This window comes from Aegilops tauschii, chromosome 1 (assembly GCF_002575655.3).
Source record: "Aegilops tauschii subsp. strangulata cultivar AL8/78 chromosome 1, Aet v6.0, whole genome shotgun sequence".
Classification (NCBI taxonomy): Eukaryota; Viridiplantae; Streptophyta; class Magnoliopsida; order Poales; family Poaceae; genus Aegilops; species Aegilops tauschii.
In genome coordinates this window covers 500,705,142-500,730,283 of record NC_053035.3, presented here as the reverse complement: position 1 = coordinate 500,730,283, position 25,142 = coordinate 500,705,142, and the positions used below count along the sequence as shown (strand labels likewise).

Sequence of the window (25,142 nt, the reverse complement as noted above, 5' to 3'; positions counted from 1 at the left end):
ACGGCAACGGTATGCACTACATCTGGAAACCACCCACGCTGGATACACCCGCTGGCCGCCACATCTATTTTTGGTGTGTGCCAGGGCAACCAGACAGCACCGACCCATCAAAACATGTGGGTCGACCCAAATTGGGTCGCGATGGTTGTAACAACCATTACCATGGCATGTGCATTTGTGAGGATAGTTAGCATCTTATTTATTGTATTATGCAACGTATTAAAAAATCGCCTTTCTTCATACTCAAGACGGAAATGAGGCTGCATGTACAGCTTATTTTTCCTTGAACCAATAAAATCTAGAGATTCTGATAACATGCTAAAACTGTGTCTACCACTAAATGATGCATTCGAAAAGATAATGTGGTGTTACTACTGTCTAGAGTCTATTGGTTCGAACACGATGCTAAATGATGCTATTTGGAAAGACGATGGAGTTGGAACACAATGGCAGAGGAGAGCGCAAGAGAAAACTGCTTCTTCGGGGCGAGGTGAATACTACCTCCAGTTTCTTTTTCATTATTTATTGCTCAAGTATTGTTTTTCCATCCCTAAGATTATTCCTTCTTTACATTCATATATTGGGTTATTTATTGCCATATATTCGTACTACCTCCCTCTCAGTCGTTCGGGTCTCTTCCATGCTTTGTCAGGTCAGGCGGACACGCGTGCGGTAAACTGGACGTGAAGAGGCGCGCGGTCCATGTGGGCGCGCAATCCTGCCACCCTACAGACACCTGTCGGCTACCGCTTCTCCCACCCGTCTTGCCTGCTTTCTAGGCAGAGTAGGCCATCTATCACCACATATCTCATGTGTCTGTCCAATGCTTTGCTTCCCAATATATTTATTTTTCTTCTGTTTTTCATTTTTTGAAAATAAACAAAAAGGTTTCTGATTCCAAACCAAGCTAGACTGTACATGTGAAAACCACGACACACGACAAGAAGATCGTGGACTACAGGAGATAGTTTCAACCGCGACAAATAAGGGTAAAAAGAAGATTTTGCTAGCCTGGTCAGAGCTAGGTTGGACTGACTGCCTGCGTGCCTTTCGCAGGTTACAAATGTTATCTACAACAAGCTAAACGAAGCACCGTTAAGATCGTGGTAACAATGGTCATGCAGGTTCTAGATGACAAAGTGCCACGTCATCTTGACGCCCTTCATCTGATAGTTGTTGGGGATCTCCTTGAGCCAGGAGTACCGTGGGTCAGCCACACCTGAAACCAGAGGACATTTTCGTTCACTAGCAGAAGCAAGCATCCAGATGTTCTTCATAAACTGAATTCAAGACTGGAAGAAAACACTCACCAGCTATATTTGAGAACTGGGACTTGCTATATATAGTACGAGCAGTCCCTGCCAGCAGCGCTGTTGTAAGGGGTCCCATCACGTCGAGAGTAGCACAAGCGGTAAGCGTCGTGAAGTAGTGCAGGTTGCCTCCTTTTCAGGGTATAGAACTATGGTCTCGGCTGAAGCGTCAACAACAGTGTTTGTGTTTATCTTTGCTAGATGAGCCCCTGAAGTGACTAGTCAGGACAAGATATAGATCAGCAAACGATTTGTCAGCGACATGAGCATTGCTAAAGAAAAGAAGGAAATAGAGGAACAGGGAACGAAACTACTAACTTACCAGCTGATGTGGTGAGCGCATTAGTTATACCCTTTGAGTTCTAGCCCAGTCATATGAATTAAGGTGCATGGAACCGAAGAGCATCTTGCTAAAGACGGTCATCTTGGGTTTGTTGTGCAGAGGAACGACAACATGCTTGGGTAAACAAAAGATACCAAACTAGTTACCCACAGTAACAAGTTAGATGAAGCGTCGTTCAGATTGTAACAACTGTTGTAGTATCACGCATGCAGGTCCTTTACGGCGAACCGCCACGACATCAGTATGCACTTCATCCGAAAACCAACAATTTGGGAGACACCCACCGGCTGGCACCTCTCCCTCCGCCCCTCACCTCCTCGCCAGCCTGAGAGAATTAAAAGATGATCTCCTTTCTAGATATCTCATTTTTGAGTGTGCCATGGCAGCCGGACACCACCGACCCATCAGAAAAGGAGGGTCGACCCAAATTTGGGCTCCGATGGATGTAACAGCTATTACCATGGCATGCGCATTTATGAGGATAGTTAGCCTCATGTTTATAGAATTATGCAGTGTATTTATCAAAAATCGCCTTTCTTCATGCTCGAAATAGACATGAGGCTGCATGTACACATTATTTTTCTTCAAACCAGTAAAATCTAGAGATTCTAATAACATGCTAAAAGTGTGTATACCACTAATTGATAGTATTTGACAAGGAAATGTTGTGTCACTACTCTCTAGAGTCTATTGGTTGAAATACTATGTTAAATGAAGCTAGACGGAGTGCGACGGCATCAATACACCCTTCATCCAGAAGTTGTTGGGGATCTCCTTGAGCTAGGAGTACCGTGCGCCAACCACACCTGAAACCAGAGGATGTTTTCGTCAGCGAGCATAAGCAAGCATCTAGATGTTCTTCATAGACTGAATTCAAGACTGGGAGGAAACACTCACCAGCTGTGTTTCAGAACTGAGACATGCTGTAGTACGCACAGTTCCTGCCAGCAACGCTGTTGTAAGGGGGTCCCATCACATCAATAATAACGCAAGTGGTAAGCACCGTGAAGCAGTGCAGGTTGCCTCCGTTTTCAGCGTACAGAACTATGGCCTCGGCTGAAGCATCAACAATAGTGTTTGTGTTTATCATTGCTAGACGAGCCCTTGAAGTGAGTGGTCAGGACAAGAAGTAGATCAGCAAACAATTTGTCAGCGACAGGAGCATTGCTACAGAAAAGAAGGAAATAGAGGAACGGGGAATGAAACTACGAACTTAGCATATGAGGTGGTGAGTGCACTAGCGCCACCCCTTGAGTTACTTCTAGCCTAGTCATCCGACATAAGGTGCATGGAACCAAAGAGCCTCTTCCTGAAGACAGTCATCCCGGGTTGGTTGCGCAGAGGAATGACATCATGCTTGGGTAAACAGAATATACCAAACTAGTTACCCACAATAACTAGGTAGACGAAGCACCATTCAGATGGTAACAATTGTTGTAGGATCACGCATGCAGGTCCTAGAAGACGAACCGCCACGGCATCGGTCTGCACTTTATCCGGAAACCAGCCATGCTAGAGACACCCCCCGGCCGCCACTTCTCCCTCCGCCCGTCGCCTCCATGCCAGCCAGAGAGAATTAAAAGATGATCTCCTGCCTAGATATCTCTCTTTTTTAGTGTGCCTTGGATATCGGACACCACCGACCCATCGGAACAGGTGGGTCGACCTAAATTTGTGTTCCGATGGTTGTAATTGCCATTACCATGGCATGCACATTTGTGAGGATAGTTAGCCTCGTGTTATAGAATTATTTATTGTATTTATCAAAAATTGCCTTTCTTCATGCTCGAAATAGAAATGAGGCCACATTTACACCTTATTTTCTTTTAACCAATAAAATATAGAGATTCTAATAACCTGCTAAAAGTGTGTCTACCAGTAATTGATGCTATTTTAAAAGACAATTTTGTGTCACTACTCTCTAGAGTCTGTTGGTTCAAATACTATGCTACATTAATGAAGCTATTTTGAAAGTCGAGGAATTGGAACACAATGGAGGAGGAGAGCACGAGAGGACACTTCTTCCTGTGGTGAGGCGAATACTACCTCTGGTTTCTTTTTAATTATTTATTGCTCAAGTATTCTTTTTCTATCCCAAACATTATTTCTTCTTTACTTTCATGTATTGGGTTATTTATTGCCATATATTCTTACACCCTCCCTCTCAGCCGTTTGGGTCTCTCCCATGCTTCGCCAGGTCAGGCGGACATGGATGCAGTAAAGTGGACGCAGAGGCACGCGCGTTCAACGTGGGCGCGCAAGCCTGCCACGCTATAGACACACGCCAGCCGCCGCTACTCCCACCCACGTTGCCTCCTCACCAGGCAGGGCAGGCCATCTATCGCCCTACATCACATGTGTCTATCCAATGTTTTGCTTGCCAATATATTTATTTTTCTTCCCTTTTTAATTTTTGGAAAACAAACAGAAATGTTTCTGATTCCAGACCCATTAGTTAACATAGATTGTACACGTGAATATCGCGACGCACGACAAGAACATCACGGACCACATGAGATAGTTTCATCCCCTATAAATAAGGGTAAAAAAGAGTTTGCTAGCCTGGTGAGAGCTTGGTTGGATTGGCTTACTGCCTGTCTTTCGCTGGCTAGAATTGTACTTATCTACATCAAGAAGTTAGACGAAGCATCGTTCAGATGGTCACAATTGTTGTTGGATTATGCATGCAGGTCCTAGACGACGAACCACCACGGCATCGGTATGCACTACATCTGGAAACCAGCCACGCTGGAGACACCCGCTGGCCGCCACTTCTATTTTTTGAGTGTGCCAGGGCAACCAGACACCACCGACCCATCAGAACAGGTGGGTCGACCCAAACTGGGTTCCGATGGTTGTAACAACCATTACAATGGTGCATTTGTGAGTATAGTTAGCCTCGTATTTATTGTATTATGCAATGTATTAAAAAATCGCCTTACTTCATACTCGAAATGGAAATGAGGCTGCATGTACAACTTATTTTTCTTTCAACCAATAAAATGTAGAGACTCTAATAACATGCTAAAAGTGTGTCTACCACTAAATGATGCTATTTGAAAAGACAATGTTGTGTTACTACTCTCTAGAGTCTATTGGTTCGAACACGGTGCTAAATGATGCTATTTGGAAAGACAATGGCACTGGAACACAATGGAAGTGGAGAGTGCAAGAGGAAACTGCTTCTTCTCGGCGAGGCGAATACCACCTCCAGTTTCTTTTTCATTATTTATTGCTCAAGTATTGTTTTTCTATCCCTAATATTGTTCCTTATTTACATTCATATATTGGGTTACTTATTGCCATATATTCGTACTCCCTCCCTCTCAGTCGTCCGGGTCTCACCCATGCTTTGTCAGGTCAAGCGGACACGCGTGCGGTAAACTGGACGCGAAGACGCGCGTGGTCCATGTGGGATCGCAATCCACCCACGCTGCAGACACCTGTCGGCTGCCGCTTCTCCCACCCGCGTTGCCTCCTTGCTAGGTAGGGTAGGTGATCTATCGCCACATATCACATGTGTCTGTCCCATGCTTTGCTTCCCAATATATATTTTTCTTCTATTTTTCATTTTTTTGAAAATAAATAGAAAGGTTTCTGTACACGTGAAAACCACGATGCACGGTGAGAAGATCACGGACAACAGGAGATAGTTTCAACCCCGACGAATAAGGGTAAAAAGAAGATCTTGCTAGCTTGGTCAGAGCTAGGTTGGAGTGACTGACTTCCTGCCGTTCATGGATTACAACTGTTATTTACAACAAGCTAGACGAAGCGCCGTTAAGATCTCGGTAACAATGGTCATGCAGCTTCTAGACGACGAAGTGCCATGGCATCATTACGCCCTTCATCCGATGGTTGTTGGGGATCTCCTTGAGCCAGGAGTACCGTGCGTCAACCACACCTGAAACCAGAGGATATTTTCGTCAGCGAGCAGAAGCAAGCATCCAGATGTTCTTCATAAACTGAATTCGACTGGAAGAAAACACTCACAAGTTGTATTTGAGAATGGGGACTTGCTATAGTACAAGCAGTCCCTGCCAGCAGCGCTGTTGTAAGGGGTCCCATCACGTCGAGAATAACGCAAGTTGTAAAAGCCGTGAAGCAATGCAGGTTGCCTATGTTTTCAGGGTACAGAACTATGGTCACGGCTGAAGCGTCGACAACAGTGTTTGTGTTTATCTTTGCTAGACGAGCCCCTGAAGTGAGTGGTCAGGACAAGAAATAGATGTAACGCCCGGATAATCAAGCTACAGTAATCCCTTGCTAATGATGCCAAGTCATCACTATTACTGTTGCTAATCTCACTTTGATTCAAAACCGATTCACATTCTTATTCAAAATAAACGCTATTTAAATTATAAATATACTAAACTTATTTATTTAGCTACCGAACTAATTTGGCAGTAGCCTAATTTTTAATAATAATTTAGGTTCAAGTTCTGTATTTTGTAAGGCTATTTTGTTTTAAGAAGAAATAGGAAAAACAGAAAAGCTTTTAGGAGAAAAATAAAAGTTTCAAAAAATAAAATTAAAGGGGGAAGCCCCCTGCCTCACCTGGGCTTCGGCCGACCCGAGCCAGCTGGCCCAGCTAGGCCGGGCCACTCCCTCTCCCCGGTCGCTTCCTGTTCCTCCGACCGGGCAGGACCGCACGCGCCCGTCGCCGTCCAGCCACCTCATCGGCGATGCCCGGCGAGGGGATAAGTGCTGCGCTGGACCTCCCCCCTCGCCAAAATATCGCCGCCGATTCCGCCTCGCCTCTACGATCCCGTTCCCCCACCGGCCTTACATGAGCCGCGCGGTGAGCTACACCCCTTCCTCTCCCCGTCTTTCTCCGTTTCCGCGTGGTAGCAAGCTATGCACGACGCGTCGCCATTGCTCCGCTGTCGAGCTCGCTACCGTCGCGGCAGGGCCCTTCCCAGTCTGCCGAGCTCACCAACGCGCTTGTGGCTTCGAGTAGTCGTCGTTGGACTTGTGCTCCATCCGTTTTGCCGTTGCATTCGTCGCTCGCGAGCTTGCCGTGATTCAGGTCCCCGCCACTCTCGCCACCGGCGACGTTTCGGCCATCCACGAGTCCAACCGGTAGCGCCATCGCGCGCGGAACGTCGAGTCCCGTCGAACGCGCCTAGACATGGGTCCGGAGACCCACCTGTCGGGGGGATGAACCTCGGGCAGGCAACGGAACCCGGATCCTTTTCAAAAACGATGGGGCCAGCATCGCCCCTCAAGCCGACCCGTGCTTGGCCGGGTCGCCCGACCCGGCCAAGCCCCCCGACCCGGCCAAACTCTCTAACCCGGCCGGACTCCTCAACTTGGCTCCAGCAACCAGCTCAAGATAGCCGAACCCGACACACCAAGACTTCTCCAACAAGCCAGCTCCACCCTTTGGGGCGTTCCTCAACCCGGCCGCGGGTCAGCTCCCGTCCCATCCTAGTCGTACGATGGGACGAGTCTCCACCAACCTATGATCGAGGCAACAGTGCCCCGCCCATGCCTCTGGTCAGCCAGGGCATGGCAACAATGCCCCACCTACCCACTGACCAGGGCTGGCGTGGCAACCGTGCAACCACCGTCACCAATGACGCCAGCAAGTGGCGGCCTGACAGAGCGCCACTGTAGCCGACTCAACCCGTCCACTCCCCGGAGCCCTCATGCAGACGGGCGATCGAACACAGAGAAACCAGAAACCACTCATCCACTCATGTAGCAAGCCACACCCGAGGAGAGGGAGTAGCCTAAGCCTTGGCCTGCTTTCCTTCTTCCTCCATACAGCTCTAGGAGCAACTCTATACTCTTACACATCAACTACTCTCGGCAGGACTAGGGGTGTTATCTCTCCGGAGAGCCCCATACCTGGGTATGTCTTGCGTCCCACGCTCGCTCATGCCGACCTCGCCTCTGGAGCCCACCAGTGCCCTCGAGCCTCCTCCTATCTTCAGCCATCCCATGACATCTCCCGTGCGCCCACCACGACAGTTGGCGCCCACAGGGCTCTTCTCCGACTCCGACGAGCCCGTCAGGCTGGCGGATGACGTCATCGATGCACCCGCCGCCTCCTTCGTCGCGCTGCGCATCTCCGATGCGCCGGCGGCCGACGAGTACCCCGGTGAGGTACTTGACTTTTCTGACTCCCCCCTCTCCCTCAGCGGCAGCACTCCCGCCGGGGCAATGGACCTCTACGCGGAGGTCTTCATCACCGACACCGGTGCCTCTTCCTCGTTGAGCGCGGCGAGGAAGGCCGCCGAAGCCAAGGCCGCAGCGGATCGGCCGCCTTCCCCAACCCGCTGCGCGCCACGATGCAGAGCCTTCACGTTCCCATCGACACCGACATCGACGCCTCCAATGTCGCCGAGGCCCGGACTCGGCTCGAGGAGGATCGCCAGCGCCTCCTGGACCTCACCGAGACGCTCGCCGCCACGCAGCGTCGCCTCGACTCCTCTCAGCTGGAGCGCAGCGCCAGCTACGGCTTCACGCCTACCGCGGCCGTGCCAAGCTGGGTCGCCGACGTGCGAGCCCGAGGTGGCGCGATCGGCTGCGCCTTCGGCGCCGTCCCTCCCGTCTACGAGACTCCCGTGAAGAACATGTGCGCCGCCCAGGCGGCTGCGGTCGGCCTGGATCAGCTCGTCGGTGAGGAGCTGAAGGATCGCCTCAAGCGGGTGAACAACCTCCCCGACGCGGCCAACACGCAGCAGTACCGCCTCAACCAACTCGCCAAGCCGTCGAGATCCGGCTCCGGTGCATTGGCGGACCCGACGACCACCAGAACACGGCGTCTTCACCACCCGGCGAGGCGCACTCCGGCCGCACCCGGACCCGGCGCAACCCCGCCCCGACGATTGTTGGCGGCTTGGGCGACGAGCCGGTCCTGGAGGACCGACGCCGGCTCGACCCTCTGCTCCAACCCAGCCGACGTCCGATTACGGCCGACCCGGCCCCCCACGGCGCAGTCACTGACCGGCTGGGCCCGCGCGCCATAGACGACACCGACGCCCGCCACGGCCTCGACCGACTCGCCCTCTCGCAGGAGCTGGAGGAGACCGGTCCGGTCGGGCCGGCGTGCTTCGGACCACGCATCCGAGGCAAGCCCTTTACGAAAGGGTTCACGCTCCCCCGCGACACCCCTAAATACAACGGCACCGTGAAGCCGGAGGACTGGCTCACCGACTACACCATCGCCATCGGCATCGCCGGCGGTAACCACCGTCTCATAGTGCGCTACGCGCCGCTCATGCTCCAGGGGTCGGCCCGCACCTGGTTGAACAGCATGCCGGCCGGCAGCATCAACGCGTGGGTCGACTTCGAGCAGGCCTTTGTGCGCAACTTCACCGGCACCTACAAGCGTCCCGGCCGCCCCAGCCAGCTCGCCATGTGCGTGCAGGGACCAATGGAAACTGGCCGCGAATACCTCGCACGCTGGACCGTGCTTCGGAACAGCTGCGAGTGCGTCCACGAAGTCCAGGCGATCCAGTAATTCGTCAACGGGTTCCGGGATGGCACCCTCCTCAAGCACAAGCTCTTGCGCTCCGAGCTGACCACGATAGCCACGCTCATGGTGACGGCGGACAAGTACGCGAACGCCGGTTCCGCCATGAAGATCCAGGTGGCGCTGGATGAAGCCGGCAAAGCAAAGCTGGTTCCCTCCTCCGAAGCCGGCTGGCGAAGGAAGCCGGCAGCAGCACAACCAGTAGAACAACAAACGCAAGGCCGATCAGCCGGCCCGGCGCTACGACAACCGGCTCATCATGGCCGCCGAGCAGGCGCCCGCGACCGACCCGGCCGCCAAGCGCCGGCAGACCGGCAAGACGACGTGGCAACCCGCCATGAGCTTCGAGGAGATGCTCAACGCTCCCTGCAAGCACCACAGTGGTGAAAGGCCGTCCACGCACACGCTTCGGCAGTGCGTCATCACCAGGCGCATCTTAAGGGGTGACATCCCGCTTCCTCCGGCCCTGGCTCCGCGAGCGGGGCAGCCGCCTCCGCCTCCACCACCGCCTCCGGCTGGCGGCGTGATGCGCGACGACGTCTACCCAGCCCAGAATGTGACCTACGTCGTCTTCACCAGCCTCGGCGACGACAAATGCAGTGAACGCCTATTCCGGCAAGAGGTGAACACCGTCGTCTTGCCAAGCCGGAGTACATACACTGGTCGGAGCGCCCGGTCACCTGGACTAGGGAGGATCAACCGGCCGTTATGCCGAACCCGGGTGGTTACGCCCTCATCCTCAACCCCACCATCGTCACACCTCGGCGCACGTGCATGTTCTCTCGGGTTCTCATCGACGGCAGCAGCAGCATCAATATCCTCTACCGCGACACCATGACCAAGCTCGGCCTCGAGGCCAATGACCTGGAGCCGACCCGGACGATCTTCCACGACATCGTTCCCGGCCTCTCTTGCTCTCCAATTGGCCGGGTCTGGCTCGACGTCCTGTTCGGCGACAGCAGCCACTTCTGACGCGAGCCAATATGGTTCGAAGTGGTGGACCTGTCTAGCGCGTACCACATGCTGCTACGCCGGCCCGCGCTCGCCAAGTTTACGGCTGTCCCCCACTATGCCTACCTGAAGATGAAGGTGCCGGGTCCGAAGGGCCTCATCACCATCACCGGTGACTACCACAAGTCCCTGGAGTGCGCCCGAGATAGTGCCAAATTGGCCGAGTCGCTGGTCATAGCTGAGGAGCGGCGCCAGCTCGACCGAATCGTCACCCTGGGCAACGAGACGCCGGGCGCGCCGATCCCGGCCGAAGAGCCGGCCGACAAGGCCTTGTTCAAGCCCTCCAAGGAGACCAAGAAAGTGAAGCTGAACCCAAAAGACCCCAGCTGCAGCAAGTACATTGTCGCACCCGCCTCGAGAGCAAATAGGAAGGCAGGCTCGTCGACTTCCTCCATGAGAATCGGGATATCTTCGCATGGACTCCAAAGGACATGCCGGGTATCCCGAGGAAGTACGCCGAGCACAAACTCCACGTCCGCAAGGAGGCCAAGCCTGTCCGCCAACCCCTACGACGTTTCTCCGAAGAGAAGAGAAGAACCATCGGTGAAGAGGTCGCCAAGCTTTTGGCGGTCGGCTTCATCATGGAAGTGTTTCACCCCGAGTGGTTGGCCAACCCAGTCCTCGTCCTAAAGAAGAACACGCTACTAGGAAAATTCCTACTAGTGGCGCACCAGTTTTGCCTACTAATGGCGCACTACTGGTGCGCCACTAGTACCACGCCACTAGTATTTTTTACTAATGGCGCACCACTGGTGCGCCATTAGTATCTGGTATACTAATGGCGCACCAGGCAGTGCGCCATTAGTATAGGCCACGGTGCGCCATTAGTATATTTGAATTTAGAAGGCGGGAAAATAGGAGTGGCGCACCGTCTAACCCCCACCGTGCGCCATTGCTATTTTTGCATTTTGAATTTGGATCTGGATCGCGATTTTTTTGCCCATTTTTTGCTCTTTTTTTGCACGATATTTTTTCAAATTTTGTTCTCGTTTTTGTATCTTGTACGTTCTTTTGCGGTGTTCTTTTGCCGGAGAGGAGTTCGCCGGAGAGGAGGGCCGAGGTCACCGGAGAGGAGGAGGAGGAGGTCACCAGAGAGGCGCTCGCCTACATCGCCGGAGAGGAGGAGGAGGTCACCGGAGAGGAGTTCACCGGAGCACCGGAGAGGAGGAAGGAGAAACCGTGAGGTGAGGGGAGGAGAGGAGGGAGGAGGAGCTCACCGGAGAGGAGGTAGGAGGTGATCACCGGAGAGGAGGGAGGAGAAACCGTGAGGGGAGGGGAGGAGGAGGTCGCCGGAGAGGAGGAGCAGGAGGTCGCCGGAGAGGAGGAGGAGGAGGTCGCCGGAGAGGAGGAGGGTAGTATGGTGGAGGAGAGAAGGGGAGATGGAGTGGAGGAGAGGAGGAGAAGGAGTGGAGGAGAGGTGGAGTGGAGGAGAAGAATGAAGAGGTAAGCAGGAGAGGACCACGCCCAGCCATATATACGGCATAGTAATGGCGCACCGTGGGCAGGTGCGCCATTACTAACTTTTTTTTATTTTTTATTTATTTTGAATTTTGAAGGCGGGAAGATAGTAATGGCGCACCATGGGCAGGTGCGCCATTAGTAAGTTTGAATTTTTTTTAATTTTTTTGCCTCTCCAGATCTTAAAAGCCCCGTATCTTTTTTTGTGTTAGGTTTTTGAGGATTTTGAAAATGTTCCCCCGTTAAATTCGGATGTAACTTTTCGAGTAGATGATTTTTCATATAAAAAACTTTTTCATCCGACTTCGTATGCAAAAGTTATGCCCATTTTACAAATTCTCGAGAGATTTTGCAAAAAAGTAGAAAATTCATGTTTGTAAATTTTGCTAACAACTAGACCACATATCACATGGGAATCTTATTTTCTTTTATTTTTTTGACATTTCTATCATTTTCTTTTATTTTTTTTGAAACTGAAAAGGGGGTCCAGGGGGGGTGCATTCGGGGGAATGTTTGGGCCAAATTAGTAATGGCGCACCGTGGGAGTGGTGCGCCATTACTAGTTAGTAATGGCACACCACTCCCACGGTGCGCCATTAGTAGTTTAAAAAATAAAATAAAAAAATTGAATTTTTTTTGAAACATAATTACGAATGGCGCACCGTGGGAGTGGTGCGCCATTACTAGTTTAACTAGTAATGGCGAACTATTCCCTGGTGCGCCATTACTAGTTTTGAAAAAAAAATTACTAATGGCGCACCGTGAATGTGGTGCGCCATTAGTATTTGCACACTAATAGCGCACCAACACATGGTGCGCCATTACTATTTAGTAATGGCGCACCACATGCACAGTGCGTCATTAGTGTCCATATTGGCTATAGCTGTTTTTGTAGTAGTGACAAGACCTGGCGCATGTGTATCGACTACACCAGCCAAAACAAGGCCTGCCCCAAAGATCCGTTCGCCCTCCCACGGATCGACCAAGTCATCGACTCCACTGCCGGGTGTGAGCTCCTGTCCTTCCTGGATGCTTACTCCGGCTATCACCAGATCAAGCTGGATCCAGCCGACGCCCTGAGGACGTCCTTCATCACGCCTTTCGGGGCGTATTGCTACATCACCATGTCGTTCGGCCTAAAGAACGCCGGCGCAACTTTCCAGCGTTGCATGCTGAAATGCCTGCTGCCGCAACTCGGCCGCAACATCCACGTCTATGTGGATTACATCATGGTGAAGACCAAGAAGCACCTTACGCTCCTCGACGACCTGAAGGAAACCTTCGCCAACCTGCGCGAGTACGAGGTCAAGCTCAACCCAGAGAAGTGCGTTTTCGGCGCCCTGGGCGGAAAGCTACTCGGCTTCCTCGTCTCGGAGCATGGAATTGAGGCAAACCGGGAGAAGATCAAGGCCATCGAGCGCATGCACAAGCCGGCTCGGCTGCGCGATGTCCAGAAATTCACCGGCTGCTTGGCCTCGGTCAGCCGGCTAGGCGAGAGGGCCTTGCCCCTATATCAGCTGATGAAGAAGACGATGCCGTTCGAATGGAACGACCAGGCGGACGAGGCTTTCCGGGAGCTCAAGCACACGCTCTCCACCGCACCCGTCCAAGCGGGCACGGCCGAGAAGGAGCCGCTGTTGCTCTACATCGCCGCAACCTCGCGGTCGGTCAGCACGGTGATGGTGCTCGAGCGACCAGAGAAGGGAAAGATCCAAGCCGTCCAGCGTCCCGTCTACTACCCGAGCGAGGTGCTCTCCACCTCCAAGCGGAACTACCTGCACTACCAGAAGATGTGTTACGCACCGCCAAGGAATTGAAGCAGTACTTCCAAGAGCACGTTGTTACCGTGGTCAGCACGGCCCCTCTCGGCGAAATCATCAGGTGCCGGGATGCCTCTGGCCGGATCGCCAAGTGGGCGCTTGAGCTAGCCGGCCACACCATCCTCTACGAGCCCCGCACTACGATCAAGTCCCAAGCTCTGGCCGACTTCCTCGTCGATTGGACCGAGACCCTGTACCTGCCGCCGCCGCCGGACACAACGCACTGGCGCAAGCACTTTGACGGCTCGAAGATGCGCCTCGGCCTGGGGGCCGGCATCGTACTGTCCTCCCCGAAGAGCGACCAGCTCAAGTACGCGCTCCAGATCCACTTCACCGCCTCCAACAACGTCGCCGAATATGAAGCCCTTGTGCATAGCTTCCGGCTTGCCAAGGTACTTGGCATTCGGCGCATCCTATGCTACGGCGACTCGGACCTGGTGGTGCAGCAGTGCCCCGGCGAGTGGGACGCCCGCGACCCCAACATGGCGAGCTACCGCTTCCTCCTTCAGAAACTGCCCGGATTCTTCACGGGCTGCGATTTCCTCCATGTCCCGCGCGCGGAAAATGAGGCGGCCGACACGCTCGCCAAGATCGCCTCGTCCCGGCAGTGCATCCCGTTCGACGTCTCCATCGAGCGCCTACACAAGCTGTCCGTCAAGCCGTCTCCGGACTCCGAGTCCATCTATGTCCCGACCCCGGGGCTACTGAACCCGGCTCGGGGGCTGCCGCTCTAGAGCCCGCCATGGTGGCCGTCTTTGCCGTGGTGACGACGCCATCATGGGCCCTGCCTGTCTTGGAGTTTCTGGAGAATGGGGCCCTCCCCATGGACGAGACCGAAGCTTGGCAAGTGCAGCGCCGGGCATCCGCCTACAGCATCATCAACAACGAGCTCATCAAGCGCAGCTCCACCGGCGTGTTCGAGCGCTGCGTCGAGCAAGACAAGGGCATTGAGATCCTTCTCAACATACACCAGGGTGAGTGCGGGCACCACGCCGCCTCGCGGTCCCTGGTGGCCAAGGTTTTCCACCATGGTTTCTACTGGCCCATGGCCCTCGAAGACGCCGAGTCACTCGTCCTCAAGTGTGAGGGATGCCAGCGCATCAGCAAGCGCAGCCATCAGCCCGCGTCGGCACTCCGGACCAGCCCGATCGCCTGGCCCTTCGCGGTCTGGGGACTCGACATGGTAGGGCCCTTCAAGACTGCTCGAGGCGGCATGACGCGTTTGCTAGTGGCGGTGGACAAGTTCACCAAATGGATCGAAGCAAGGCCAATCAAGAAGCTGGACGGGCCAACGGCCGTCCGATTAATCAAGGACATCGCGGTGCGCTACGGCATGCCGAACAGCATCATCACGGACAACGACACCACCTTCGCCAAGGGCGCACTCGCACAGTATTGCTCCGTCTCCGGCATCCGCCTCGACCTGGCTTCCGTGGCACACCCGCAGTCCAACGGCCAGGTTGAGCGGGCCAATGGCCTCATCCTACCCGGCATTAAGTCGCGGCTCGTCGAGCCGCTCATCCGTTCACCTGGCAGCTGGCTCGATGAGCTGCTGGCCGTCCTCTGGAGTCTCTGAACAACGCCAAATCGGTCGACCGGGTTCACCCGGTTCTTCCTCGTCTACGGAGCAGAAGCCGTCATCCCGACCGACGTCGAGTTTGAAGCCAAAGAAGCCCGTGAAGACGGCGTCGACTTGCTCGAAGAAGCACGTCTCCTAGCACTCAGCTGCTCAGCCATCTACCAGCAAGGCCTGAGGCACTCCCACAGCAAGAAGCTCAAGCCCCTCACTTACCGGGAGGGAAACCTCGTCCTCCGACTCATCAAGGAGCAGACCGGCCAACACAAGCTGTCCCCCCCATGGGAGGGCCCCTTCATAGTCAGCAGGGCCTTGTGCGATCGCAGCGCCTACTACCTCATCGACGCCCGCAAGTCAAACAAGCGCAAGAGGGACACCGCCATCGAAGAAACAACCCGGGCGTGGAACGCGGAACTCCTCCGCCCGTTTTAGAGTTAGCCGTATGCACGTATGTATCGCTGCCTTTTGTATTCATATGAAACCTATGGGGCCCCAAAATGATGCTCGGGGGCTGCCATTTTTGACCAAGCAGTTGTAGTTCCCGCATTTATGCATTATTTACCTCCTTATCGAACCCGGCCGCCAGTCCAACTCGCTCGACCCGGGGGCTCGGGGGCTAGCCGACTTGGTCACTACCCGCCGCCTTACTTAGCGGTTCCTGACGCGCCGGGATCGCCGCGGCCTTCCGCTTCGCCCAAAGCCACAAAACTGGCTTCGGCTGTCAGCCAACAAGCGCGCAAGGCCAGAGCACCAGCACGCCATGAACACTAAGTCAAGGGCCGCCAGGTTACCCAACCCGGCCACACCGCTTTAAGTTACCGCACGACTGGGTGCTCGCCAGCCGGCCAACTGTATGTTTCGCTCATGCTCAACGTTTCGAACGCCTAAGTATTGCGCACTCCTCTCAAAGGCCAAACCCCATGTCACGGACCGGAGCCTCGGCCGTGAAACTCACAGGGGGGAATCCCAAAGGGGGAAAAGTCACAAGAAAACGGCTCAACAAACGAAAAGCATGCGCGCAGCCATCCACGAATTTCATCCATACTGCCGGGTTGATCGACCCAGCCCCGTCACTTGTAACACCGCCGCATGACCAGCTGCCCCCCAATCGGCCTCAACGGATTGCCACCAGCCGGCCCAGTGGGTGTTTCACTCGCGCTCAACGTTTCGACAGCTCAAGTACTACACGCTCCACTCAAAGGTTGAAATCCTTGTCACGGACCAAAGCCTCGGCCGTCAGACTCGTGGGGGGGAGCCCGAGAGGGGAAAAGCGCAAGAAAAATGGCTCAAAAGACAAAAAGCAAGAGCGCAAACATCCACGAAATTTATACATCACTAGTTCAAATTCAAACAGGCCCAAGGCTAGAATTCACTACACCCGGATACCCCCAGTGGGTGGGTGGACCTGCTACCTAACATAAATTTTTACTAAGTTAAAAATAGGCAGACTCAGGCATCCCCCTCGGTGGCCTCCGGGTTCGCTGAGGTGCCGGTGTCTCCCTCCTCGGCGCCCGCGTCGCGGTAGATGTCCCTCTCCTCGGAGCTCCCCTCTGGGTCGTCCAGAAGCAGGCCGTAGCTAGTCGTCGGCACGCACGCCTCCGCCATCTTCCGCCCGCTCCGACAGGAACTCGTCATGGAAGGCGAACCGGGGACTTGGCTATTTCTTCATCAACATACTCCGGTGACTTCGGCGTCACCAGCCGACTAGCTTCATCACGTTAGCAGGACCGGGGGCTTTGCCTCGGCGATCCTACCTCTGCTAGCATCGCCATGCCGTCGCTTTATCGCCCATCAGGCAATGGGTGCGCGGATCGACTCCCAATTTTGGGAGTAACCTTTCTTCAGATTGCTACAACAGATAAACCAGGTGCTATTAATCCTAGTATTTTTTTCTTGCTTGGGTTTATTTTCCCAAGGAATTATTACTCAGGTTTGTTTCATCATCTGTACACAGGTCTATCAAATGGTGGCCGCATTAACAACGGTCGCGTGGTGGTTCGGTCAGTTTCCATATACAGTTCGGCGAATGCCGCATCCAGAACTCAGGCCAGCCTGTGAATTCAGGCCTTGCCACGCCTTCACCGCGTCACGCCGATGCCCTGCATCGACGTTGACTTTGGCGCCAGGCTACATCTCTTTCAATAAATTATTTTTGTGAAAGGCAATTATCCTTTTTGGACCGCACTATTTTATGTGTGTAGGTAATCGACTTCGACTGCGTCACGCGGTCACTTCGGCTAGCCGACATCGTCGTCCCAATCGGCCTAAATCGGCTCGCGTGATCACCTTGTTGGTCGAATTGCCATAGCGACATGTTCGGTTGCCTCGGGACTTCGGCTTCACATAGATAGCTCTACCTCATCGAATGTTCGGCACACAGGCCATATTACTTTTATTGCTCACTTTGCATAAATTCTTAATTATGTATCCCTTTTTATAAAAATATATTATTATTACTTTTATCTCCGGCTTGCACTATCTTCTGTGCACAGGTAAATGATCCGGATTGGGCAGCGTTGTCGCCTCGGCGTATCAACATACCATGTCACCTCGGCTAGACCGAGGGCTTCGTCATCACTTCATTAACCCATGCCGGGGACTTCGGCGTCACACCGCGGGCCTGCATTGGCCGTGCTATGTCGCCACTTCGGAGTGCCAAGCTCTTCGCTCCGCCACCTCGGGACCGGCTTGGGGGCTGGCACCTTGTCCCACCGTATGCTCGGGCCATGCATCGACACCGAGCACATTAACCAGCTAACTCTCTTTTATGCTCAGAATTTTCTATTTTAAATTTTGTTCGGTTCGACCAAGCATTATACTTTTTTGGCAAAAAGTTGTTTGTGAAAACTTCCTTGTCAAAATTTTGTTTGTGACACACAAATTCAAATACCCCGTTTGCATGGGGGCTTCCTTTATGAAGCCTTTCCTCTTGCATATGATTATACTTGTATGGCTTCGTTCCTTGTTCGTGTATTACGCCACAATATGCACCATGTTGACTTAAGTGTGCCACAAGCTGGGTTGCCTAGCTCCTGTGTTTACCCCTACGTTCCCAATTGTTCGGCTAGGGAGTAAAGGGAGCACCTCTCCGATTGTCACGATCGGGTCATCCGAGCTCGGACCTCAGACTGGGTGAAGCCGAAAGCTAGCGCTCTTATTGTTTTCAATTATGGTCGGCACACAACGGAACTCATGAGTACAAAAAATCTATTGCACAAGTCTCATAGTAACATGAGAAACCGAAGAAAGGTATCGATGGAGGTACTATTTTCTTCGAAGATGCTTCTTACACTTCGTCAGTAATATAGCATGAGTTCCCTGAGCGCGCTTTGTCTATTACAGCCTTATGGCCTGATTGCCTGGTTATCGGAAACACCGTCGATATTCTCGACAGGTGGAGTACATTACACTTTTCGGTCCATGACCGATGAGGGAGAAGCCGACGGTCGGTTATGACACGTTTAAAGTTTGGGTGAACACAAATATGATATAAGTACTTCCGTACATACAATCATTATACATAAAATTCTTTTGCCCAAGTCACTCGGGGGCTCTTAAATTAGTATGAGTTGTTTTATAATAAATGTTTCTTCTTCGTCATTGCAAAATCTTTTTCTGTCAGTCCTTTTTTCGACGCGAGTGTGTGGTCAATAGCCGGGGAGCCTAGTCTCTCTCTCAAAGCCCTTCGAGTTTAGTTCGCTAAACTGGCCTAACGAGCAGTACTCCGCCTTCGGGATAGGAGGTTACAGCCGTGGGCTGACCCGCTTGAGGTCTTGAGATCGGATGTGTCATATTAATGCACGAGAGAAGCACCCTTTTTTTCTAAGACCAATTTTCGGATTGGCACCGAACACTTGATCTAATTTGGACGTCAAGTTTTTACTAAATTGTTGGGTTTTCCAAGCCTATGGCACTTTTAAACTATTTGTGTGTTTCCCGCATAAGTCTCGCAGTGCAACGCCGGACACCTTTAGAGATTCGGCGAAAACATTCTCGGATATTGCTATATGCATCGGTTTCAAATTGTGTCTTCGGTCAATAGTTGGGTTGCCCGGCTCCTGTGCTTGCCTCCTATGTTCCGCTTTGTTCGGCTAGGTGTGCAAAGGGAGAACCACTGCGATTGTGCTTCCACCTCGCATGGTTAAGCACCTCAGTGGAGAAAGCCGAAAACTGTCTGTCACAATAAGCGTAAACTGGTCAGCGATCCGATGACTATATTAAATGATGGGCCATTCATAACATTGGCCGAAGTGTTTACGGCTTGACCTCGGCTGTCGCCAAACACTAACCGGGGACTCGTAGCTAGCTTCCCCAGTTTAAAGCTCCTATGACTAAGTGAAAGTTATAAACCCCGCATATATGTTTGCCTCGTTTCCACTAACACAACCGCCTTCGGGCACCGAGACGTCGGCTAAGGGTTGTTTTGTTATTGCGAAAACACCCTGTGTAGCATCTACAATGGGGCGGAAGCCGATGATGGGCCACTTTCAACTGATAAACGGTCGCAACGGAGTCAAAATAAACATATCATCGGTGTTTGTATTTAATATACAAAGGCTGCCTTCCGTAATCATCGTTATCAAGCCATACATATGCATCAATTTGACTTAACATTTTGGCCAAGCTGGGTTGCCTGGCTCCTGTGCTTACCCCTACGTTCCTGATTGTTCGGCTAGGCGGTAAAGGGAGCACCTCTGTGATTATTACTACTGGGTCATCCAATTTAGTACCTCGGACTGGGTGAAGCCGAAAGCTACCAATCTTAAAGGATCACATTGGTCGGCAACGACGGAAGTAAAATTTTTGGTTCATTAATACCATAGAGTTCGGGAACTTTCGCCAAACTAAATCCTCAATATTTTCCTCCCACATTGATCGGAGGTGAGTTTTCATGATCATGATAAGCATGACGACCCAAAGAAAGGAACTGATAGCAGGACTCTTTTCTTTGGAAGATGTTTCTTACGTTAAACGTAATATAACATATCTCTCCGTGTACCTTGGTTTATAAAACTGCATGACCGGATTTCCTTGTTTGCCGTAAAACTTTGCCCTTATAACGGCTTTATAAAGTAGGACACACACTCCCCAGCTACTGGCCGAGGAGGTTGAAGCCGATGGTCGGTCAACAAAGTTTTGTACAATGCGGATTTTTGCATTAATGATGAAAAGTACTTGGATACATAGAATCATTACACATAAAAATTGCGAGTAAAATCCATTTACTGCAATCCATCTTTTAAACCCCTTGGGGCCTACCTTGGCGAGCTCGGATTTCGACCAGTTCTAAGCTCTTTTAAGAGATCTTTATTCTCTTTCCGAGAAGTTTGTGATAAACACAGCAAAATTTTCTGTCAAACGGATATCGATCCTTAATTCGGCCACACGTGCCCACATTAAGGCTCGGGGTCTACTGGGCTTTGCGCTCATAATTTACAAATATTAAAGGGGCAAATCGATCCCCTAATCTGGTGTTGCCACCCGACCAGTGTCTCGGGGGCTACTGCATTGCCTATTCAATGCAGAAAAATTCAAAGTGCTCAGTGTTCGGCATAACCGAACTATGGACAAGCGCGTCTTCGGACGACAATAAGTAACATATGGGACTTATCCAGCATCAAGCTGATATATCAAGGCGACTTCTCACGGCCCTCACTCAGGGGCCCGTCCGCCGATCACTATTACCTCTAATATATTACACTGCGTTTCTATTCCTATGTATGCTGCCGAGCTAGGAGTTGATCCTCAGGCCGATTTCACGACCTGGGTCTCAAGGGCTACCAGGATCAGCAGTTTTATGTTTTCCTTCAGGTGCATCTCGGATTTTAGGCCGATAGACAACTTGAGGGCTACTGGTAATACATCTCGTCAGCAAATAAATTTATATGCATCGAAAATAAAATCCGCAAAGAATCAGCCCATGACCGAGGTGCTAAGCCACCTCGGAAGCAGTTTGGCATATAGCTGGGATGCAAGTGGCTGGCTCCTTAGAGGGCATTTCCGGCATTAAGCTCGGCTAACACTTTTTTGAACCAAGGTGATCTATGACACCTCGGACATAGTCCGGCCTTGGAGCTTGGACATAGTCCGGCGTTGGAGCCTAGATACAGTCCGGCGCTGGAGCTCGGATGCAGTTCGGCGTTGGAGCTCGACTATAACAATACTCTTGGGATATAGTCCGGCGTTGGAGCTCGGATACAGTCCAGCATTGGAGCTCGCATACATTCCGGCGTTGGAGCTCGGAAGCGGTCCGGCGTTGGTGCTCGGCTGCAAAAGATACCTCAAATGCAGTCCGGCATTGGAGTTCGGGTGCAAGAGGACACTGTCGCCAAGGAACAACTTGAAACCCGTGGTGTGGCGTAAAAATAACAGGGCACTTCGGCGATCCTCAAGATCGAAGATAAGAAGATTTGTTGAACCAGTTTTCAAGACCGACGACCGAAGATGAAGAACAGTTCGGAAGAATCGAGGAGCGTCCCCAACTTGAAGACCGGTTCAGGGGGCTACTGACGGTGTCCAGGACTAGGGGGTACTCACCACGTCGTCTCCCGACCAGCTGGATCGGACCGAGGACCCCCATGGCGGTTCACTATTGGGCCACTTCGGACAGCCCATGCCGCATACAAGGAGGATTCTAGAAGACTTGGCATCCAAGACAAGGACTCCTCTAAACCCTAGGCCTACGGTGCATATATAAACCGAGGCCAGGCTAGTCAATAGACAATCTCATATTCATTACTACAATCTCATGGTAGATACATATACTCTGTACAACACCCATATGAATACAATCAAAAGCAGCATGTAGGGTATTATCTCATCAAGAGAGCCCGAAGCTGGGTAAAACCCCGTGTCCATGTTACCATCGCTCCCAGATGGCTAGCTTAGTACCCCTACTACGAGATACGCCGGATATTGAACCGACACCCAACGATGTAGCTAGCCCGAGCAGCGACCCGGCCGGCCTCCGGCTGCAGCTGGCTCTCCGAGCCGACTCGCTGGCCCATCAATGCGTCCAGCGACAGGTCCGGATGCCAAGACATCGTGAACCTGAGCGCCATCTCGGTGCCAGCTTGGGTGGCGGAAAGGCGCCAGTCATGGAGCCGATCTGGCCCCGCCTCCAAGCACCGTGGCAGCCGCGTGAAGCTGTTCGGCGTGACGAAACCCGGCCAGAGGGCCACCGTCATCACCGCGCCGGCCTCAAAGAGCCACCCCATCTGCTCACTCAAGACTCGCAGACGGGCCTCGGCGGCGGTCACGATCTCCGGGAAGGTCCAGGCCACCCGCGGGTCAGTCCCAGAGCCGACGACCCCCTGCGTGTCGCGCTGGTAACGGACCACCTCTTCCGCCAGCTGGCGCGTCTCCGGGAAGGCCCCTGTCAAGAAGAAAAGCAAGTCAGAAGAAAGTCACCAAGGACAAAAAGCTGGGGTCCCAGCCCGGCAAAACCCAAGGAAAGCACTTACTTGGGAAGGACTCTTCCAGGTGCTGCGCTTCGAGCAATGCATCACGCCGCTCCAGGGCAAGGGTGCGGGCGCGCTCCTGCAGCGTCTTCTCCAGATCGGCGACCTTGGCAAGGGCCGCCTTCCACTCAGCATGCTTGTCATCGGCCGCCTTCTCGGCCTCCTAGCGGCGTCGGGTCTCCCCCTGGCGGGTCTCCTCCGACGCGGCCACCAGCGCCTTAGGCACTCCACCTCGGCCTGGAGCTTACCCTTGTCGTCGGCTAGCTGGCTGCATTGCTGGTCCACCTCAGCAAGGGCCCGCTGCGCCTCGGCAACCTTGGCGGCTTCCGCCTTGAGGCGCTCCACCTCGGCCTCAAGACGACCCTTGTCGCCCGCCAGCTGCTCCCGCAGCCGGCTGGCTTCATCGAGCGCCTCCCGGGCCACCGTCACCTCCGCCCTCGCCCTCGCCACATCAGCCGGGTCCTTGAGGATAGCACCTCGGCTGCAGAAGGAAGATTCAGAAACAAAGTACTACTTTAAGATTCGAACCAACTGCTACGCAGTTGGCCTGAATCTCGGGGGCTACACCCAGTGGGTGCACTGGCGCGCCCCCACTAAAAAAGAGCACACAAGGAAAGTACCTGCGGCGGCGCGGAGCTCTTCCTCCTTGACGACGAGCTGCTCCTTGATCCGCTGGTGCGTCTCCAGGAGCCGGTTGAAGACGCTGACCCGGTAGGAGTCCAGGTGCTGTAAAGAAGCAACGATCAACGCAAGATAGCAGTTTAAGATTCGACACAACTGCTACGCAGTTGGCCCGAATCTCGGGGGCTACACCCAGTGGGTGCGCTAGCACGCCCCCATGAAGAAGAAGCAGCCAAAAGGAAAAATCAAAAAGCAAGGGAAACTTACGAACACGGCGCGCTCCAGGTCCCGTGTCTGCTCCACCTCGACCTGGGTGAAGGCCTGGATCCAGTCCATCCGCCCTCGCAGGCACCGGGTCACGGCGTCCATCGCCGCCTCCTCCTGGGCCAGAGGCCCGAAGAAGACCTCGCTGGCCCCGCACCGCGTCGGCTGCGAATCGGCGGCCCGGCGACCTCCTGGCCTGAGCACCAGGGAATTTTCTCCACTGACCGCCTCCCCCACGGGCCGCGCCATCTCCAGTGCCCCCTCCGGCGTCGGCGGTGGCCAGAGTGGCCTGCGGCTCCATCGCCCGCGGCGCCTCGCTCGTCGGCGCCTGAGGCGCCCCCTCTGGCGCCAACCACGGCGCCTCCTCCGAGGCTACGTCACCACCGCCTCCGTAGGCCCACCCGCTTGACCGCGCCGGTCTGCGGCGGGGTATCGTCCCCAACAACCACGACCTCCCGGTCGAGGTCCATCACATCCGCACGGCCGCCTTGGCCGTGCTCCCCCTCCTATGATGGCACGAAGACCGTCGCCACCGCCACCATCCCCGCCAGCATCTCCGGCCACGTCGGCTCCTCGCCGGCTCGTGCCCATGCCGCCGCAGCGGTAACCCAGGTTTGGGTCAACACCGCCTCCAACTCAGCCTCGGCCCGGTTCCGGTCCCGCCAGGCCAGGGCTTCGGTGTCGGCCCGGTCCAGACCGAGATCCGGATCCGCTCTCTCCTCCTCCTCGACCCGGTCGACAGTGCCATCCCGGCTCCTCCGGAACGCGGCGCTCTCGTTGGACGCGGCACCGTCGCCGCCAGCGCCAACGAGATCGGCGACCAGAAGTACAAGACAGAATGAATACGCTAGAGCCAAGCAGAGCTGCTCAGCCACTCAGTTCAAGCAAGAAGAGAACTCACCCCGGCACCACCGGAATGGCGGGCCTCGCCACCTGGTCCTGCGGAGCGTCGTGCCTCCTCTTGGCGGCCGGCTTCGCGCCCCTGGTCGGGACCGCCGCGCGCTTCACGGCCGGGGCCCGCGGCGCGACATTGTCCTTCCCGTGTGGGTGGCTCACCGCCGGCACCCCTCGAGACGACCCGGCTTCCGCCGCGCTGCCGCCTCCTCCACCCGGCGCCACTACGATAGCAACACTCGTCAGCATCTCGAGGTTGTCCCACAACCGGCGACTCAAGAAGCAAAGACAAACTTACCCACCCGCCGACCTGCGCCTGCATTGGCGTTCGACCCCTCCCCTCCGTCGTGGGCCTCGGGCTCCTCCGATCCAACGCGCACCACCTGTGTCCGCGCCCGGTCGTAAGGATGCCGGATGGCGTTCAGAAGCACCTCCCGCATCGTGTTAGGGCGAATGAGAAGATGGGAAGCAACAAAGTATGAAGACCAAGGGCTCACCATTGGTGCCGGGTTCCTGTGGCAGTACGGGGGTTTCCCGAACTCCTAGTTGTCCCGCGACCTGGTCCACCCCCAGCCACAAGTTCGCCATGCGGTTGGGGTCTAGCAGGACGGTCATCTAACTGATGAGGTGGCTGCGCTGCTGCAGCGGCAGCACGCGGTGGTCGATGAAAGCGACGATGAGGTCGGTGCCGGTGAGCCCTTCCAGCTCCTTCATCACCGACACCTGTTCGCACAGGTTGAGCACCTCCTGCTATGGATGCTTGGGGTAGTAGCCCCAATTCTGCTTCTCCCTCGGCAGCGAGTTGACGAAGGGCGGCAAGTTGTTGCGGTCCGCGCCGAGGTTGAGGACGTAGAAGAAGGAATTCTGCCATTTCTTGGCACAATCCTCCAGTGGCATCTTGG

At 54.0% G+C, this 25,142-nt stretch overlaps 2 protein-coding genes and 1 pseudogene across 2 annotated transcripts; 2 read left to right on the top strand and 1 right to left on the bottom strand.

The window, feature by feature from the left end:
• Positions 1-1,127: 1,127 nt before the first annotated feature.
• LOC141039216 (plant cysteine oxidase 2-like) lies at positions 1,128-2,743 on the bottom strand (annotated as a pseudogene).
• Positions 2,744-13,676: 10,933 nt separating this feature from the next.
• On the top strand, positions 13,677-14,159 carry LOC141039215 (uncharacterized). The gene has a single exon (XM_073506547.1). The coding sequence runs from the start codon at positions 13,677-13,679 to the stop codon at positions 14,157-14,159; it is 483 nt and encodes a 160-aa protein (XP_073362648.1).
• An 8-nt stretch (positions 14,160-14,167) lies between these two features.
• LOC141039214 (uncharacterized) lies at positions 14,168-15,433 on the top strand. The gene is made up of 4 exons (XM_073506546.1): positions 14,168-14,223; positions 14,329-14,645; positions 14,688-14,993; positions 15,057-15,433. Exons 1-4 carry the CDS (start codon positions 14,168-14,170, stop codon positions 15,431-15,433), a joined length of 1,056 nt encoding a protein of 351 aa, XP_073362647.1.
• The last annotated feature ends 9,709 nt before the right edge of the window (positions 15,434-25,142 follow it).